Below are 21,207 nucleotides of genomic sequence, written 5' to 3'. Positions count from 1 at the left end.
CAGTTCTATAGGGCAGAAGTCTCGATGGACTGGGTTCTTTGCTCAGGGTCTCACTAGACTGAAATCAGGATATTGGTGGGACTGGCCTCTTATCTGGAGACCCTGAGGAAGAACTGGTCTCCAGTATCATTCAGCTGGTTGGCAATCTTCAATTCCTTGTGGTTGTAGGACTGAGGTCTCCATTTCCGTGCTGACTTTTAGCAGGACTTGCTCTTAGCTCCCAGAGGCCACACCCAGCTCCTTGCTAGGTGGCCCCCTCTGTCTCATCAACAGAGAGCCTCCCCCGCAATGAACCCCACCCCCAGGCTCTCTGAATTCCTCTTCTGCTGCAGGCAGAAAACTCTCTGCTTCTAAAGAACTCCTGTGATGGGTGTAGGCTCACACAGATAATCTCCTATTAATTAGCACAAAATCAATTAGCCAGTATAATCTTAAGCACATCTGCAGAAATCCCTTCTGCCTTCTAACCTAGCTTTATCAAGGCACAAGACCTCATCACATTCACAATCCTTGCTTTAGGAGAGAATATCTTCAGGGCCCATTTTAGGATTCTGACTACCACAGTATTTATTTGTTTACATCTCCTTTAATTAATTAGCTTGAGGGGACAACTGGTGAAAGAGGAATCTGTTGCTTGAAACTAAAGAGCAGTGACCATAATCCACAGAGAACTAGCCTTGGGGAGTGGCAGAGGTGGGGGGCGGGGGAGAGCGGGATTTATAAACTTTGTCTTCTTGACCCCTGCTAAATCGCGGTTCTTTATTTTTCCTGTGGAATTGAGTTCAGTATATAGAGATGTGAAAGATTAGACCATCTGCCATACTTCAGATGCCAAAAATAATGAAAATAGCCCCTTGCCTGTAAACTCTTGGGTGGAAAGAAAAAAATTTTTTTTAGTGGTTTTCCTTGTAGATCGCTCTTCCAGTGAGATCATTGGTGATCCTGAGTCTTTTCCCATGACTTAATTGATGAGGAGAGGACCGCCCAGCTAAAGCCCACAGAATACATTGGGGGTCATTGGCTCTTGTTGAAATGAGTGGTTTTGGTTAATACATGCCATGAAGGCAAAAAAGCTATTATGTATGTATATTTTCATCTTGAGGTATTATCAAGAAATTCCACACAGGAGGGGATAAACTATGGTTTGGGAATGGAAAAAAAAAATTTTTTAAAGAAAAATGTAAGATGTAAACTCTGTTTCCTGCAGATGTAAATCAGAGCAAGTTTTAAAGCCTTTCATGACTCACAGAGAGGTCAGCGACCAAATCTGCTGAGAGAGGCAGGATAAAACAAAAACGGCTACATTTTTATGATTTTTTTCCCCCCTGCTGCCGTTAGCTCTTCCATTTGCCCAATGTAATACAATTTCCCAGACGCTGTAGGACGTCGGAGATGTGGAATTGCTATCTAGTTCACTGCCTAATGTATAGTCAGAGTTGAGTGTCAAAACCTAGTAAATTGGGATTTGAGAGAGAAGGCTTTACTTTGCGGCAAATTGCCGGCAGGTTGAAGGATCTTGAGATTATAGAATAAGAGAGGCTCAGAGTCAGAAGGAGCCTCACACCTCATAACCTAGTCTGACCCATCTTTGATGCCTAGACCAGCTCAGCAGCATGGAGACAGGAGGTCTTCAGCTCTGCTTGATACTACTCTTTGAAGTGAGTGAGAAGAGAGTAGGAGGCAGCTGCTATGAATGAAGACACAGGATTCTAGATCTTGGGGAGTGCCTGGTGCTGCCTTCGGGGGCCCTGGCACTTTGGAGCCTCATTGTCAATTGGAGATCATGAGACCTAGTTAGCAGGGTTGTTACACAATTAAATAAGATATATGTGTAGGGGAGTTCCCGTCGTGGCTCAGCAGAAACAAATCTGACGAGGATCCATGAGGACGCAGGTTCAATCCCTGGCCTTATTCAGTGGGTTAAGGATCTAGCGTTGCCATGAGCTGTGGTGTAGGTCAAAGGCATGGCTCAGATCTGGGGTGGCCATGGCTGTGGCTGTAGTGTAGGCCAGCAGCTGCAGCTCCTATTCAGCCCCTAGCCTAGGAACCTCCATATGCTCAAATGTGACTCTAAAAAGACAAAAGGAAAAAAAAAGATGTATGTGTAAGTGATTGTATTCGATGAATACTGTTAATAGGAAGACACTGAAGCTCACACTGAGGATGGTGGGTGGGCGAAACAAAAGGAACATGGAGCCCAAGACAGGAACAAGAAATGCAGGGAGAGATATGTTTTCAAGGTCAGTAAGTCTAACACTAGGAGCTTGAAGCCACTTTTAAAAGGGAGGCAGGGACAGCCACTGTGTGAGACAGAAGCATTAGACCCCAAGCAGAAAGCCCACACTGCCCAGGTATGCATAGTCACCCAGGTTGAGCTCTCAGGAATGCACCCTAAGAGCACAGCTCTTACTAGTACCCACCAGACTCCCTGAGAAACCAGATGCCAAGCTTGCATCTGAGGACCCAAGGGGACAAGAGCCTGCTCCGAAGCTTCATGAGGGTGGAAGGCAGAGAGCTGTCATAGCCCCCAAGTTGAAATGCAGGTGGTTTCTGTAGCCACTGGGAAATGCTCCAGGTGTTTCATGATGCTTGTTGGCTTAACTTAAAAGCCTCCATCAGAAACTGTGTTTTCTCTTGGGTAATCCTTTTTTCCCTGCAGAAGTAGGATTCAGAGATAAAAAGCTGAACTATGGCTTTTAGCAATACCAGGGTCAAGTGTTTCCATTCATTTCTTCATTCAACAAGCATTTATGATGCCTGCTCTTGTTCAACTCTGTTCCCGGCCCAGGGAAGCTGGGATTCAGCCTAGTGGGTGTCAGAAAGGAGCACAAAGGTACTTGGATAGAAGCAGGTGTGGCATATATTTGCCTTCCCTCCTGGTGCCCTCAGCCAAGGGTGATTTAATATAAAGACCATTGCTGCTGCTGTCTGTCCCTAAGATCTTGCTTCCAGACTGGCTTCCGCTCCTCTCCCTTCAAGTTCTAGGTTGGACCCTGCTTCTCCTCCAAAGCCGTGTTACCAAATCTTCTCATGCACGTGGATCACCACTTGCTTATCTCATGATCTCGTGCCTGAGCATAGTTCCGTGGGGGCTTTTGGAGCTGAACCTAGAGGTCGTCACCTCCGGCACAGAGTGGTTTGAAGTTCCTGCCCCCAGCTTCTCTCTGCTTGTGGTTTCCCCTCAGAGTGGGACATGTTGGTATTGCCCCCAAGTGGTACAGACTTGGCAGAAGTAGAATCCACGTTGCTATTCTACAGGATATGGGTCAGTAAAAGAGGAGGCCTTGTGAGGTCCTCCAGACAGTGCCGTGAGCAAAGTTCGAGGGCCAAGAAGAGATGGGTCCCTACTAACGAAGTCGGGGAGGGACCAAGAACAGGCAGCTCAGATGATTATTGCCCAGCGCTTATAATGACTCAACAGATTTTTATGTATAATGGCACCAGCCCAGTGTGTCTTAAAGGTATTACATAGTCTCTGGCTTTCTGGTTGAAGAAAGAAGCCACTTCCTATTGCCACATAAGTGAACCTACAAGCATTCTGAGCTCCTAACCGAGGCCTGGGGGAAGAGAAAGCAGCTGGGATGGGGTAGAACCAGAATGGTCAAGCAGGCTGTGGTCTAGGGGAGGGCTCTGCTTCCCTAAACTAAATGCTGTGATGGTTTAACGTAGTGATGGAGTCTGGGAAAAGCTAACTCTAATCTCAGATACTTACTCACCAAGACAGCCTAGACCACTTCCCATTGGTCTAACTGAAGCTAAAGGTGCGAGGCAAGCCTTCCCACAAGTGCAGCCATTCCTGCACTAGGGAGAGGGTGGGGACTGATGGATCCAGAAGGGCCAACAGTAGCCTTTTGCAACATAACTCATTCTGGATTCTTCCTTCTGAGGGGACTGGCCCCTTCCAGCATCCTATCTGCCTTCACAAGGGGGGTGGGTTCAGAACTCGAGTGAAGTGAGACTCAGGCAAAAAAAATCTCTGTTGCTTAGAGTTGATAGAAGCTGAGAAAAGAGGGTCTGTCCCTGTACCTTTAATATCACAGCTTGTTCCATACATACGGAGGCCATATGTCCTCAATTTCCCAGGACAGTCTCAGTTTCAAATATTCTGTCCCATTTTGCCCATAAGAATACTGGCACTTGTCAGATTGCGTGTTCCAATTTTTGATTCTGAAAATATGGTCACTGTATCTCTATACCACAACAAATGCCAGATGGTTTAAAGAGCTAATTTTTTTTAATGGTAGACTTATCCCAACTGTCGAGAAAAGACAGTTTTCTCTCTATTGAAGCAGTTGAAGAAATTATCAGTGACGAGATTGATGTGTTCAATTACATTTTTTTTAAAAAACCCACCTTTTTCTTTTCTTTCTTTCTTTTTTCTTTTTTTTTTTTTTTTACTGTGAAAATCAACATGGATAAAAGGTTAAAAGAGAAGCAACAGATTGGGAAGGGAGTCCCAGTAAACATAATAGTTAAAACTTACCTTCCAGGAATTTTGAAGAGTTTTGCCTAAATCTTAAAGGGTACCATCAAGACTTCATTGGACAGATGGTCAAAGGATATGAGTAGATAATTGACTCAAGAGAAGCCGTCTCTGTAAACAAATCCCAGGGAGGTCATTTAATCTATTCAAGTTGAAGCAACTACGAGTTACTGTATCACACCTATTTACATTATCAAAAAAAAATGAAAGCTATAAAGTGTAACATGAACAGGGCTTTGTGGAAACATATACCTTGCAGAAGGCGTTAAAAATGATCTTTTTTTTTTCCTTCCTAGAGAACAGTATAATGATATGTAAAATAGATCACAAAAGTAATCCTAGACTCTGATTCACCAATTCCACTTTTGGGAATACATCTCAAGGAAATAACATAGGGAAAAAAAGTGTGTATACACATATACATCAAGCCTTTAACAACGTGGGTTTGAACTGCATGGGTTCACTCATCCCCAGGTTTTTTTTTTTTCAATAAATTTGTGCTGCAGTACTACGCAACCTGCAGTAATGTGATTCTTCAGATGTAGAAGTGCAAATACCAAGGGCTGACTATAAAGTTATACTCAGATTTTTGACGAAGCAGGGGGTGGATGCCCCTAACCCTCATGTTATTCAAGGGTCACCTACACACACACACATACACAGGTACATAAAGTTACCTATACCGAGACAATTCAATTTAACGACAATTGTGTGATGACTTAAATATACTATAAAAGTCTAGGATCAGAGTTCCTGTTGTGGTGCAGTAGAAACGAAACCAACTAGGAACCACAAGGTTGCAGGTTCTATCCCTGGTCCCACTCAGTGGGTTAAGAATCCGGCGTTGCCCTGAACTGTGGTGTGGGTTGCAGACATGGCTCAGATCCACTGTGGCTGTGGTATAGGCTGGCGGCTACAGTTCCAATTTGACCCCTAGCCTGGGAACCTCTGTATGCCGAGGGTGAGGCCCTGAAGAGCGCACACACACACACACACACACACACACAAAAAGTCTAGGATAAATAAGTATTATATTATTAAAATAGCAAACATTCACTTTATAAATATGAAGGAAGGTATATTTTAAAATGTTAACTTTCAAAAAAGTACAGTAAAATTCAGGCAGTAGTGATGGTGTCATGTGAAAGCTAGTTTTGTTCAACTACAAAGATCAGATAAGAGTCTAAAATGTGCAGTTCATCAGTTTTCTAGGGCAAGAGTCTATTCCGTGGTTTCTGGCTTGCTGTTTCATTATTGCTGGTTTTAGACATTCTAAATGTAGCCCCATTTACCATAAAAATAATGAGAAAAGTGAGAACGTGGCTCTGATTCCTATAGGTTTGTAGATTAAGTCTCATGGTGATGCAGCTTGCTGCTGCTGCTGCTGCTGCTGCCTTTTTTTTTTTTTTTTTTTTTTTCTTTTTAGGGCCATACCTGCAGCATATGGAGGAGGTTCCCAGGCTAGGGGTCAAATCGAAGCTACAGCTGCCAGCCTACACCACAGCCACAGCAACGTGGGATCCAGCCGTGACCTACACCACAGCTCACGGCAATGCCAGATCCTTAACCCACTGAGCGAGGCCAAGAATCAAACCTGCATCCTCATGGAAGCTAGTCAGGTTCGTTAACCCCTGAGCCACAAAGGGAACTCTGCTGCTTTCTTCTTTAGATGGCTCTCCATACACGGTGGGTAGCTGCTTCCCATTCAGCGTGGTATTCCTTGGCCGCAGAACCCTCTATTCTCTTGTCTCTTTTCTCTCCCTCCTGAATGTGACCCGTGAATACCCATGCACCTGGTTCTAACAGGTGATGAAGTTCCTTCTATGTGGTACTCATAGACAGAGCCATTTAAACTCAACCATGAAATTGCTCCAAGTCCATCCATGGAAGGATGTCTAGTTACCCTTCCCCCCACCATTGCAGGAAAAAGCCAATGCATTCTCTAGTGTGTATGTTTGTGGTCTTTTTATGCTAATCTGCTAAAAATAAGGGGATGGGAGGGGGGGTTTCATTGTACAAGTGTGAAACATACAAATGACTATCCCTAGGTCTGTCCTGCAACCCTTCAGCTATTGTGCAGCCAACTCTTTGACCTTTGGCAGCTGGGAAAGAGGGGCCAGAGCCCTACAGGTGGTGTCACAGTTGGCTTGGGTGCCTTCACTTTCCCAGGGAAACCCAGGTCCACAAAAAAAAGATGACTCCTGGTTGTCAGGGAATGAGCATAAGTCTTGAAGTCTTTGAGACTACTGTTCTGATCCTGCCTCTCTTCCTCATACAGAAGCTGTTAATAATGACGGCTACCTCTTGAAGTGGCTGTGAGTTAAATAATCTTGTAAAGCACATCAATGCATGTATGGTACAAAATCAACCTTCAATAAGCAGTAGTTCTCTTCCCCCCCACCCCCGACTCTTGCATATGGGAGGTACTTGGTTTATCATATATGTACATGTAGTTGAGTCACATGTGCACAAGGACAGTCTGATTTACTCACCACACCATGGAGACAACCGAACACACAGAATGTGATTTCTCTTGGTCAAATTGGGGCATGGCCTGTTACTAACAATAGAAGGGGAAAGGCAGGGAGGGATAGGTCTTGGATCTGACTCTTCCTTGGGATAAGATGGCACTCAGAGGAGTTCCTGCTGTGACACAGCGCATTAAGGATCTGGTGTTGTCTCTGTGGCAGCACAGGTTCGATTTCCCACCCGGCGCAGTGGATTAAGGATCTGGCATTGATGCAGCTGTAGTCTAGGTCACACCTGTGGCTCATATTTGATCTCTGGCCTCAGAACTTCCATGTGCTGTGAGTGCAGCTGGGGAGAAAAGAAAAAAAAAAAAAAAAAGATTGCACTCAGATTACTGGTCCACAGGTGAACAGTGAAGAGGCAGTCTGCCAGCATAGGGTACAGCAAGCTCTGATCACTCCCCAAAAATCAACAGCAGCAAAAAGGAGGCCAAGACATGTAGTGGGGTTCCCCATTGGGAAGATGGAGCTCAGCAGCAGGAACTTGGGGGAATGATGCTGAGATACACAGAAAAGCAGTGGCCGCCTCGTGGCGGTCTGGTGTCTAAGCCCCAGACACTGGCATCTATGGACAGGGCTCTGGGAGGGGCTGCCAAGCAAATCCTTGGACAGGGATTCATGAACAGAGACCAAGGCAGAAGGTCAACAGTAAGAACCTTGGATGATAGACTAGATAGAACGCTCTGTCCAATGCTGGAGTGAAGCACTGTTTGAAGGTCAGATGATGATGCTCTTGAGCCCAGGACAGTCTCAGGTCAAGTTGGCATCCTGGAAACTGGTTCCAGGACTGAGTTACTGATGAGGGCCACTTGGTCTGAGTCATGGGGATGGGAAGAGATGCAGCAGCTGGGAACTCATGTGGGCGAAACACTGTTCCTCTTGAAAGCAGACCCACTTGCCGCCACTTAGTTAAGATTTGGACGCCTCTCCACAGATATCAGTGGCCATTGCTCCCAAGTTTTCTGGGGGCGACCTAGAAGGTGCCCTTTCCCTGCTCCATTCTCTTTCTTCTCTCCTCAGCTTATCTAAATCAGTGTGGTGTGGAACATTCAGCCAAGAAGCGTTGTCAGGCTTTTGGTGAATGGCGGGAACTGTAGGTAATGGAAACTCATATTCAGTGTATTATAGCTGCTTTTATTTGGATATAGTCATGATTATAATTTGTTCTGAAATCTGAAATCTCACCAAAGTGAATTTTGTGTTTAGCAAAAGGGACATGGACTCAGATGGTCATGAAGCACCGTTTACAGCCTCTCCTTGGAAGCAGCCTTCCCTGACTTTCTGCTGAAGGGCTCCCTGGTGGACTTAACCATTGTGCTTTTCCTCACGACCGTAGGCTCTAGCTCTGCATTGTCTCCCTTCCGCTCGGTGTGTTATACTTTCCAGCCAGACCAGTAGTCTTTTATGGGGGCAGTTTTTCCGCCCAGGGGACATTAGGCAATGTCTGGAGACATTTTTGGTTGTCATGACTTCATGACTGGGGGTGGATGCTCTTGGCATTCATGGGGAGGGGCCAGGATTCTACTAAGTGCCGGACAATGCACAGGACAGCCCCCCACAACAGAGACTGATGCGGTCCAAAACATGGGTTAGATGGTAAGCATATTACGAGCTGACATGCTGTCTTAGATTCTGGCAAAAGAATAAATCGCTACTAGCAACTAACATTTACCAAACTCTTACTGTGTGCCGGGCATTGTTCCAAAAGCTTTCTACATATTAGCTCGTTCATCTTTTTTGTTAGAAATCATTGTTATCCCATTTTACAGATGGGAGACCTGAAACATGAGGAAATTAAATCATTTACCCAAGGTCACAGAGCTAGTAACCAGGGAAACTTTCATTAGTAGTAAGCATAGTAAGACTAGTAACAGTAGAATTTTTATTAATTTTTCTCAAGCCGAGGGCTTTGTACTTATGGATTCATTGCATCTTTGCCAGGATCTTACAATAGATGTCTTACAATACCCATTTCAGATTTGGAGAATCTAGGTCTCAGTGGAACCTGCCTTGTGTTTATGAACGTGCATATTTTTTAAATTGGTGCCCGTCTCTCCCACTGCACTGTAATCCCAAGAATGCAAGGACCTTACTGCTCCCTTGCTCGCTGAGTGACCCCTCTATGCAGCTCAGTGTCTGGCAATAGCACATGCTCAGAAAGTGATTAAGGAACAAGGGAATGAAATGGCAGAGTGTTAGATGCCCATAGATGGACCTGTTAAGACCTCGCTGTGGTTTGGCAATTGTGCCATGTTTTCTCTGCCCTGGAGCTTTCCTGCGATTCCTCTCCTCCACCGGACCTCAGAACTTCCTCATAAAAGGATCTGGTCCTTATCACCATATAGAGTCCAAAAAGCAGCCAGGGCTGAGAGTAGCCGCTGTCTGGCCTCTCCTGAGCTTTGTCAAAACTAGTAGGAGCGTTTGATTGTTTACAGGAGCTAAAAAAACCTCACGACCGTGTTCAACCCCGGGTTTTCAGGCACTTTGGGAAGTTTTTACAACCTGCTCTCAGAGGCGGGATGGGCTTTCTTGTGACTGGATACTCATGAAACTACCTAATGAAATTTGATGACATATGATGCGAGGTAGAGATTTTTTTTTTCCCTTCTGATATCTGGACATTTTCAGAACTTGGATAATTTTATCCTATTTACATCAAACATGCAGGTAACTCTAGACTTTTATATCTGTATTATTTCTGGGGAGGTATAATATGATTACGAATGACAGTAATTGACATTACATGCTTTAATTAAATTTCCTTTGCTGTGAATCAAAACCTTTTAGTCCAGTCCTGCAGTGCTATTTCTGGACTTCTGTTTTACATACTCTGATGCGTTAGGCAGCAGGTATGACATACATCTACTTTTATAAATTCTGCATCCCATAGATTAAATGAGGTAATGTATGCAAGGTTGGCTTAATGCCAACCACATAATAACTATTCATCAAAAAGTTAGTTGAATTGGCATACTTTGTGCCTTTTAGGTGTGAGCTATTTGAATTATATGGTGCTTTTTGGATGATACTCATGAGGCTGATGTTTATGAAAAGGCTCTGTTTTCAAATGATCATGGGGAGTACAGTAATTGCATCCCAGAATTTCTTCTTCCAGGGTTTTTAGGGTCATTAGGACCTTAGCATGTTACTGTTTTCCAAAAAAGTGAACAGTACCCCAGTTAGCTTCCTGCTACTCCATCCCCCAAACAACAACAGCCATTCATTACCTGGAGCTGCCAGCCTACTAGAGAAGCCTGAAAAGAAGGATCTGGATCGGTTCCCCGAGCCTAACCCCTCCTCCCTTCATTGGGGTGCACAAAGCACCTTGCCTTGAAAATGTACCTGTAGCCATTTCCAGATGTCTGATGTTCCTGGGCTTTTGAGAATCCTTGATCACCTCTGCAGCACCATCTCCCAGTATAATCCACACCTGATCTTTGGGGTCAAATGGAACCGGAAGAAAGAATCCCTTACTTAGCTGGCCATGGTGCCTCCTTTCAGCCCAGAGATTTTCCCCAGGTCTCAGTGAGGCCATCTTTGCCCCCTTGCTAAGTCTCCCCCTCTGAAGGCCCCACGACCCAGCATCTTGGGAACCAGTCCCGAATCTCTGCAGTGCTCCACCAGGGTGCAGATATACTGGTCCCAGCTTCCAAAAAACCCCCTGAGCCCAGTGCCGGTGCAGGGTCACCTCCCTGCTTCATTCAAGAGTGAAACAGGTATAGTTCCAGAGGTTTCCCGTACCTTTCACCTCCCATCCCCATAGTTCCAGGCCTTTGCCTTAAAACAACCAGCCAACAATCCAATGAGTCATGGTTACAAATATTCAAATACTAGAGAGTTTTCTTCTTGGCCTTAACACATGCCTATGATAATAAGTTCATGCCTGAAAATGTATATGTAGATGCCTTCCCATGCTCATTACCCAGTTTGGGGTTTAGCTTATCTTTCCTGAAAGGACAGGTGCACCCACCACAACTGAGACAAGGCTTGAGGGCACAGCATGACCCTTAGGCTGTGTCCCAGGGCTGCCTGGGATCATGCAGCTGTACCCAACCCTTGCCTCTGCCTAAGGAGAGGCTTGTGACCTTGAGTCTGTGGGCAAACTAAGACATCCCCCCCAGATGAGACTTACTTTGCAGTGGCCCGAGCATCAACCCCTGGAAAATCCCCTGCCCGGCTCTGACGGAGGTGAACACACAGACTGAGCAGAAACAAGCAGGCGCTCCAGATTTCCAGTTGCCAAGAGGCGAGCGGCAGAATCCTGTTTGCTTTGCAGCAGGTCTGTAAGTCTCATGTGGCATCATATTAAATTATATAGGCAGCCACTTGTTCTCAACTGATGCACCAAGCTGAGAGGCAGCCTTCTCCTCAGGAAGCAGTCGAGAAGATCCTCCAGTTCTGCAGACCTCCAGACCTTGGGCAGGTGGCCTGAAAGCAGAGGTGTGGGCCACCGCAGGGAGGGCTCAGCTCTGGGCAGAAGATACCATGATTGTGGCTGAAATCCTAGACCATGGGCTGCGGGGCATTTTGCCCTAAAGGTGGGTCAGAGCCTGGACCACGTTGGTCATGCTACAGGGGGTGGGGGCACAGTTCTTTGTTGGGGATGCCCTGGCCAGTTCCTGGGCATCTCCTGTGTTTGGGCTTCTGAGATGGTAGGAGCCCCTTCTCTTGCCTCTGAAGGTTTTCTGTGTCAACCTGACCTGCACTAGCCTAATGCTGCTGTTAGAGATAGCTCTGGACAGATGGTGTGTGTGTGTGTGTGTGTGTGTGTGTGTGTGTGTGTGTGTGTGTAAGATGTTTGGGTAGGGGAAGAAAGGAGAATCAACACAGACATAAAGGAACAAGGGCTTTTGAAAGAAAGATCTACCTGTTTTTACTGCTTGCTCTCCTCTACTCCTACCTAATGATAAATCTAAGCATGTATTCTGAAAGTGTCGGGAGAAGCTTTTGGCCTCTGTGAGCTATTAGGCTGCTAAATGCTTTTCTTCAGACTTAAAAGCCAGCTCTGCTCCACAGCTGGAGCAGAGAGGGTGTTGTAATTCTCATTAGTGACAGTAATTATAAACAGGACAAATATCTTACTTGAAGAGTTCATAGTCAGTAATGCCTAGGGGGCCTTTGCAATTCCCCCAAATAATTTGCAATAAGTAGATACTGAAGACAAGAACTGAAATGGGTCTGAGTGATGTAGATGCAAGTTCTTGGCAAGACTTTCCATTTGGTTTCCTCTCGATTAAACATGGCTTGAAAATTCACGTTTGGGTTTATGCCCCCACCCCCACTGTGCCATAGATTTTGATAGGTTAAAGAGTACATCAGTTTGGGCCCTTCAATCCAGGTTCTGAAAAGACCACAACTAATAGAGGAGTAAAAAGGGTAGCCCTGAGCAGCTTTCAGTCACATGGCAGTCTGAAGGATAGCCATGGTGAATGGGTCTCCTTGGTTCTCCTGAAGATGCGTAGGGGCACTTGGCTTTTCCCTGGGGCCCACAGGGCTTTGATCACAGACTGACAGCTGAATGATGAGTCGATTGACCCCAGAGTCATTCATTTGCACCCTCTGGGAAATCATTTGTGTTGAAGGTCCCAGCCAGCAAATCTAGGGGGAAAGAAGGAGACTGAGAGGTCCTGAAGTTACAGCAGACCCTGGGATCCTCCAGAGCTGGTGTTTCCCTGTGATGGATTCAGGCAGTGGGTAGAGGGAGGGAAGAAAATGCAGAGAGAGGAGGTTCTAGGCTGATGCTCAGAGGCATTTTGTGCTTGTTTCACTTACATTGTAGAGACCAATGGAGATGAATATTTTCTCCACTATTTACATTATTTATACATTATTTTTCTTTATATAAGTTGTCAGTGAATTTAATTAAATTTCCCTAGGGGCTTGGGTAAACGGTTATTATGGATTTTTATATCGAAGTTTGTTATACGTTAAGAATATTGGAGTTCCCATCGGGGCTCAGTGGTTAACGAACCCGACTGGTATCCATGAAGATGCGGGTTCGATCCTTGGCCTCGCTCAGTGGGTTAAGGATCCATTGTTGCCATGAGCTGTGCTGTAGATCACAGATGTGCCTTGGATCCTGAGTTGCTGTGGTGTAGGCTGGCAGCTGTAGCTCCGATTCGACCCCTAGCCTGGAAACCTCTGTATGCTGCAGGTGTGGCCCTCAAAAGACAAAAGACAAAAGACAAAAAAAAAAAAAGAATGTTAATCTATGCTTGGCATTGGTTGCAATTTTTGTTTCCAGATTGACTTTCTTAGTTGCTGGCCCTGATCTGCCTCCTCACTTTACAAAACAAGCCTATGGTTTCCTTCTGCTTCCCTCACACAGAATCTAGTTCTTAAGGACCATGGGAAAAAAAAAACAAGAAATCCTTACTACAGAAAACTTCTAACATATACAAAAGTAAAAAGAATAGTGTAGTACACCCCCCAGTAAACCCGTCACCACTTCAGCAAAGATTAATCCATGACCGGTGTTGTTTCATGTATGCCTCCCATTTGACCCTCAGCCCCTGCTGGAACTGAATCCCAGAGATATCATTTCAATATATATGTTTCAGGCATAGCTCTTAAAGATAAGGATTTTTTTTTTCTTTTTTAGGGCTACACCAGCGGCATATGGAAGTTCCCAGGCTAGAAGTCAAATTGGAGCTGCAGCTGCAGGCCTACACCACAGCCACAGCAACGTGGGATCGAAGCCACATCTGTGACCTACACCACAGCTCATGGCAACACCGGATCCTTAATCCACTGAGGGAGGCCAAGGAGCCCACGTGCATTCTCAGGGATGTTAGGTTCATTACAGCAGAGCCACAAGGGGAAATCCATCATTGAGCTGTTGTCTTTTTTTTTTTTGGCTTTTTTAGGCCCTCATCTGTGGCATATGGAGGTTCCCAGGCTAGGGATGGAATTGGAGCTGCAGCTGCCTCCCTATGCCACAGCCACAGCAATGCCAGGTCTGAGCTGTGTCTATGATCTACACCACAGCTCATGGCAACACCATTGGCCGGGGATGGAACTTGCATCCTCATGGACACTATGTCTAGTTCTTAACCTGAGACCCACAATGGGAACTCCTGGATTTTTTTTTAACTCACAATTATTATATTACCAGTAGATAAACATTTAATAATTTCTTAACATCTTCAGCTTGTCAGTCTCATAATGTAGTTTTATTTACTTAGTATTTTCGCAAGGCCCATGCATTGCAATTGAAGGATATTATCCCAGATTTCTTTTATTCCTTGGAATCTATTTACTGGAGAAACTGATAGAGTTCCCATAGTCTAGAATTTGCCAGTTTTATCTTGATGGTGTCGGTTTACATGCTTCTTGGTCTCCTGCATTTCTTGAAAATTGGGAAGTAGTGGAGTTCCCATTGTGGCTCAGTGGTTAACGAACCCAACTTGTATCCATGAGGACACAGGTTCGATCCCTGACCTCACTCAGTGGATTAAGGATCTCACGTTGCCGTGAGCTGTGGTGTAGGTCGAAGACGTGTCTTGGATCTGGCATTGCTGTGGCTGTGGCGTAGGCCAGTGGCTACAGCTCCCATTTGATCCCTAGCCTGGGAACCTCCATATGCTATGGCTGTGGCCAGAAAGAAAGAAAGAAAGAAAGAGAAAATTAGGAGGTAGATCTAGACCTGAGGGTGGAGTGTCTCGTAGGAGGTGAGGGAAGGGAGTTGCATTGCATCTGGTTGTCACTCCTCTCTCAGGAGCCATTGGTGATCACTGCCTAGAAACATAAATTCATTAAGGTTTTCTGAATGGTTATGTTCTAATTCATTTATTCTATCATCATTTATTAAATGAAATGCTTTATAAAGAGAAATGTTGCCTCATTAAGTATTTGATCAGTGCAGATACAGTTTGATTTAGAAAGATAGAGTAAACATATTTTCCCTTTATCTATAGTTTTCAGAATGAACGGGTTTCCTAACATCCTCCAGAGGTGACTAGAGAGGATGTTGAATTTTGTTTTTCTTGTATCATTATTAACTCATGGATTTAACTATACTTTGATGCATTTTACCCATTGCAGTTACTATCTTTATTTATGCTCAAATTTTTCTGTCATTGGCCAATAGAAGCCTCTTGGACATGACACTAATCTAGTAGAAATGCATAGTTTACTGGTTTCTAGCAATTGATGTTCCAGGCTCATCTTTTTTCTGCCTCAGAGCTAGAATTGGCCATTTCTCCAAGGAGCCCTGATTGTTTTTATGGGAAATGGCATTATAATTTAAAGACCAAAATCCAGGTGCTGTGGATGTTGAGCTCCATATTTTTCCACCTCTGAAAATCCATCTAAAGCACAGTCACCACTATCAGCAGCACTGCCAGCCATTAAAACCACAATCCCCAACTGCCATCACCATCCAGCCTTCTCTGTGCCTCCAGGCCACCTTCCAGGCTCTGTAACACCTGGAAAATATTCCTTCTCCAACCTTCCTGGGTACTTTCACCATGCCACTTGATCTAAAATGTCCTTCTGCATCTTCTGGGCCTCTTTTTACACCCTCTTTCATGATCCTTTCTCTCTTTATCAACCCACGACAAGGGGATAGATCGTAATTTCTTAATAGTCTTCTCCTACTTTGTTCTTAGGCTCTGTTGGCTTGCCAAAGCCGTTCTTGTTGGATGAGATCACCTCTAAGCCATCCCTCTTTCTCCCAGGGCTCAGTGGCATTGCTGGGTACACCCTGGGGGAAGGTGTGGAGGGTGGGCTAACAGTTCCTGAAGGCTCCCTGAGGGATGTCCTACTACGCTGGCCATTTCTAGTGTGTTATGTCATCGAAACTTCATTACAAACCTGGGATCTAAGTCTTATGATTCCTATTTCAGAGGGGAATAAAAGTGAAGTAAGAGGCAAAGCTGGAATTAATCCAAAATCTACCTTTCTGCAGAGCCTATGCCTTTATCATGGCAGTCTTATCATGGCAGTACCTCCTGGGAGAACTTCTGCTTGGATGCATCCACTAAGGAACTGTGCCCTAGCCCTCCTGCAAACTTACCAAACCCTGCTTTCCTTATCATGCAGTTATTCCCCATTGCTTCTGGAGTAAATCCACACTTTGTATGTTCTGGCTCTTGGCTTAACCCACTAACACCTCACAGGCTCATTACTTGCCAGCAGTTTTCCTGAACATGTGCCTGTCCCATGCTTCCAGCTCTTTTACACATCCTGCTCCCCCTTCACCTGAAGTCCTACTTCCCCTTTAAGAAGCAAAGGAAGCATCTCCTTTTCGAAGTGCCCCCCCCCCCCATTTCTGCCTTGCTTTAGCTCCCTCTGGGGCTGGATCGTATTGGCCCTTTGATCCCAAGACCCAGCACAGTGCCTGGCCCAGGAAAGATGCTGGGCACTTTTTGTTTTTTTGTGTTTTTTGTCTTTTTAGGGCTGCACCCACAGCATATGGAGGTTCCAAGGCTAGGGGTCTAATCAGAGCGACAGCTTCCAGCCTACATCATAGCCACAGCCACGTGGGATCCGAGCTGCGTCTGAGACCTAAACCACAGTTCACAGCAACGCCCGAACTTTAACCCACTGAGTGAGGCCAGGGATCAAACCTGCGTCCTCCTGGATACTAGTTGGGTTTGTTCACCGCTGGGAACAGTTCCCACAGTGGGAACTCCTGTTGAAGGCATATTTAAACAAATGAACCAAGAGTGTGGTCCCAGTTATCCCATGCTTGCTCACAGGGGTAAATGTTATCTGCTTTGACATAATCTTTGTGGTTTGTTATGGCCTCTGTCACTCTCTGCTTCTGTTGCGCATGTTTATTTTTGTCTGTAAGTTAAATTATGTTCTGGGCCTGGAAGATGCAACTGGCATGAGGTTTCTAACGCATCGTCTTGCACATCATCAAGCCTCAATAATTATCCGTGGGATTGAATCAAATGGACATTGGTACAAGAGGAAGCTACAGTGGAAGTGTCAGGCATGCAATCAGGACACCAGACAGATAGTTAAAGCATCTCTGATTTACTACAATTTCTTTTAATAGGTTCTCTGTACAGATTGCTGTCAACATGGATTGTAGGTTTAGGAAAAAAACAGGGAGCTGCGTTAGCGCTTGTGATGCATGGTGACCAGCAGCATTTTGCCGCTTCCAGGGTAATGGTCACAGGTATCTGCTCTGGGACAGGATTTGGTCACAGTGCAGAGGAGGCCTCGATGATAAACCAGAATGCTTCCACCTAAATGTCTCAGACCCCTGCGCACAGAGCCAGCCCACGTTGGCCCTCTCTGCTCCCTCCTTTGCTGCCTCCAGTTCCTTAGCCTACTCTTCTTAAAGCTCAGACCCACCCAAGATTACTGTCCGGCTCGGATGTTGAAGGTAGAGCTATTCACGTGGCTGTGGGACTCTGCTGGCAGGGGGACCTTCCCTGGGAGGCGGGGTGGGGGGACATGTGGATGTACTGTCTGTTCAGAAAATATGCATTATGCATGCATGCTGTGGCAGGTGCTGGCAGTGCAGCAGGGGGCAAGGCTTGGGCCCTTGGAGCTCTGAAAAAAAAATGAAGGAGACCAGGGTCTTCAGATACATGCGGAGATGGATAATTACAAATGGCATTGAGTGAAATGGAGAAAAGAGCAGAGATCCATCCACGGAAGGACCCAGAACCACCTTCTCTGTGAAATCCCCCTGCCTCCCAGTTCCTCTCCACATCCCGAGCCTAGCCTAGTTTCCCTTGTCATCCAGAGCCATGCCTGTGTCAGACCTCAAACCACTGAGATTCTGGGTATATGTGACTTCCAGCTTCTAGGGCAAGAGTTCCTTCTTTTCTAGAATAGCTCGTGGCATACAGCAGGTGCTCAGTCAGTATTTAAGGACTGGGAAGAAGGGAATGAGCCCCTTTACAGACCCCATTTCACCAGACCAGGGAGTCATAGGCTTTCCCAACTCCGTGATCATGATGGTGTGATGATGAATGAGGTCCAGAACTTCAGCTCCATCCCCAGAAAAAGGCATCTCTTCTCCGGAAGCAGGTGTGGAGGATGAATAGTGTGTGGGAAGCTTTGGCACAGGTAGCCTGTGCGGGAGCTCAGTGCAAGTACCTCCCTTCCCCTGCCCCCTAGAACTTTCTTCAGGATGCCCTCATGCTCTGATGGAAGCCGCCTGCCCAGCAGCCGTATGCAGCATCCTCTCAGGGCAGACCTGAGCTGCATCCCGCTCAGACCAGAAGCTCCAGCATGGGCACATCACAGTCAGAACTAAGGAAATGTTTCTTTTGAATGGCACTGGCCATTGAGAGTAAGAAGAATGGGATTCTGCAGCCCATTCAGTCTGGTTTGCTTCTTCCTTGAAGAACAAGGGTATGTTCCCCTCCCAGATACATTGCTGAAAATGTATCCTCTTAACTTGCATCCTTTCTCCTGGGAGTTGGCTCCTGAGGGAAGGAGGGGGTGGTGGATCCTGGCCCCTGAATTGCAGGGTGAGCACAGCAGAGGCTTTTGCACTGCACACCACCACCCCCGATCCCCCAGCCACCTCCTGTTTCAGCCCAGCTCAGTAGAAGGTTTGGAGTATACATAGGGTCCCTACCTTAACCTGATACCTCCCCTTTTCTGTCTCCTCTAGCTTCTGATGCCTCCTTGGTCACACCTGGCATGGCCTAGATGTGCAGAGAGGTAGAACCTGGGGTCAGCTCAGTAATGAGAGAGTCTCCTGGGGACACTGTCTGCAGCCCCGCAGCCCACCTGGGTTTGAGGTCAACGGGCTGGAACATGTACCCCCTTCACTGGCTCTTCCTATGTCTCTGCATCACTCTCCTTGCCCCTCACTCCTTTCCCTGGGATTTCTTCCCACTTTCAAATGACTCCAGACTAAGACAATGGGGAAAGGATATGGCTAAATGGGGGAGTCATCTTCTAGGGAACTTTTCAGGGAAGTCTCCTAAACTTTCTGAACTTTAGCTTTCCCATCCATGCGAGAGAGGACAGCCTGTGGCCTGTGACCTGACCCTCACATAGGGCTGTCATCTGGTTCCCCAGAGGCCCCACCTTCTGCACTTTTGGGTCCCGCTGCCTGAGCACCCCTCCCCCTCCCCAGCTGGCAAATGACTCAGCCTTCCAGACCCAGCTGCCTCCCTCCAGTGCTGGAAATCACCTAAATGTCCAAATGTCCAATAGGGGATGGTTAAGTAAGATGTGTACCCTCAACAGAGATTGAGAAAGCCAGTTAAAGGGATGTTTTTGATGGCGTGAGGAAATATAATGAGATTATCTGATATAAAGGCAGGCCATAGAACTACCCAGTATGTACCGTGTGTGTGTGTGTGTGTGTGTGTGTGTGTGTGTGTGTGTGTGTGTGTGTGTAGTTATTCTGAAGTTTTGATATGAGTCTATATGTATATGAGATTGTTTTAAGTTGTTGTTCTCTTAATTCCAAGTTCATCTCCAGTGTCCTGCATTTGTACCCACCTCTTCTCATGATTTCTGATTTTGGTGGCATAATTGTGCGTGGATGAATTCGTATCTTCACTGTATATATACCTTTACTGGTGAGCTTTGTCATTCGTGGTATTTTTGTTTCCTGTTGCTGTCTTTTCTTTTCTGCCTAGAGAAGTTCCTTTAGTATTTGTTGTAAGGCTGCTTTAGTGTTGTTGAATTCTCTCAGCTTTTGCTTATATGTGAAGGTTTTTATTTCTCCTTCAAATCTGAATGAGAGCCTTGCTGGGCAGAGTAATCTTGGTTGGAGGTTTTTTCCTTTCATCACGTCAAGTACATCATGCCACTCCCTTCTGGCCTGCAGAGTTTCTGCTGTAAAATCTGCTGATAACCTTATTGGGGTTCCCTTGTATGTTTTTTGTTTCTTTTCCCTAGCTGCTTTCAAGATTTTCTCTTTGTCTTTAATTTTGGTCAGTTTGATTAATATGTGTCTCGGGGTGTTCCTCCTTGGGTTTATTTTATATGGTACTCGTTGTGCTTCCTGGATTTGAGTGGGTGGTTCCTTTCCCACGTTAGGGAAGTTTTTGGCTATTATCTCTTGGAATATTTTTTCTGTCTCCTTCTCTCTCTCTTCTCCTTCTGGCACCCCTATAATACAGATGTTGGTGCGTTTCACATTGTCCCAGAGTTCTCTGAGACTCTCTTCATTTCTTTTCAGTCTTTTTTCTCTTTTCTGTTCTGCATTCATAATTTCTTCTAATCTGTCCTTCACCTCGCTTATTCGTTCTTCTGCCTCCTGTATTCTGCTGTTAGCTGCTTCTAGCGAATTTTTTATTTCAGTTATTGTATTTTGCATATGTTCTTGTTTAAGTTTTATATCTTGTATCTCTCACTGTTTCCTGTAAGTTATCCATCTTTGCCTCCAATTTATTTCCAATGTCTTGCATCATCTTCAGCATCAACAATCTAAAGTCTTTTTCCTGGAGGCTGAGAATCTCCTCATCACTTAGCTGATTTTCTGGGGTTTTTCCTTTCTCCCTCATCTGAGTTATAGTTCTCTGTCTTTTCATTTTTATAGGTTTTTGATGTGGTTACCTTTTTACAGATAATAGGGTCGTAGCCTCTCGTACTTCTGGTGTCTGCCCCCCTTGTGGCTGAAGTCAGTATGGGGACTTGCTGTAGGCTTCCTGATGGGAGGGACTGATGCCTGCCCACTGGTAGGTGGAGCTGATTCTAATCCCTCTGGTGGTGGGGCTTAGGCTCTGAATGGGGTCAGAGGCAGCTGTGTGCCTGAGGGATCTTTAGGTAGCCTGTTTACTGAGAGGCAGGGCTGTGATCCCACCTGGATTGTTGTTTGCCCTGGGCTTCTCAGCTCCCTGACTGATGGGTGGGGCCAGATTTTCCCAAAATGGCCACCTCCAGAGAAAGGCAAACTACTGAATATTCCCGAGGGCTTTGCTTCCAGTGTCCTTCCCTCACAACAAGCCACATTCACCCCTGTTTTCCCAAGATGTCCTCCAAGAACTGCAGTCAGGTTTGACCTAGATTCCTATGGAGACTTTGCTTTGCCCTGGAACCCAGTGCACGTGAAAGTCTGTGTGTGCCTTTTAAGAATGGGGTCTCTGTTCCCCCAGTCCCATGGAGCTCCTGCGCACAAGTCCCACTGGCCTTGAATGCCAGATGCTCCAGGGGCTCTTTCTCCCAGTGCCAGATCCCCACATGTGAGAGTTTGATGTGGGGCTCAGAACTCTTACTCCTGTAGGTGAGTCTCTGTGAACCAGTTAGTTTCCAGTCTGTGGGGCT

General features: G+C 45.8%; 1 protein-coding gene across 2 annotated transcripts in view; it reads left to right on the top strand.

Moving 5' to 3' along the window:
- PARVA (parvin alpha) overlaps positions 1-21,207 on the top strand; it is a 186,623-nt gene that overhangs the window by 83,271 nt on the left and 82,145 nt on the right. Inside the window, exon 1 of one of the 2 annotated variants that reach the window (XM_047776270.1) lies at positions 11,276-11,549. The exons of the other annotated variant lie outside the window; for it this stretch is intronic. Coding sequence (XP_047632226.1) covers positions 11,522-11,549 — 28 coding nt within the window. The 5' untranslated portion in view covers positions 11,276-11,521. Of the gene's footprint in view, positions 1-11,275; positions 11,550-21,207 lie in introns of those variants that run through there. 2 annotated transcript variants of the gene reach the window in all.

The sequence above is a fragment of the Phacochoerus africanus genome, chromosome 4, assembly GCF_016906955.1.
Source record: "Phacochoerus africanus isolate WHEZ1 chromosome 4, ROS_Pafr_v1, whole genome shotgun sequence".
NCBI classification, from domain to species: Eukaryota; Metazoa; Chordata; class Mammalia; order Artiodactyla; family Suidae; genus Phacochoerus; species Phacochoerus africanus.
Note: the sequence above shows the minus strand (reverse complement) of the source record. Positions and strands in the feature narration are given on the sequence as shown.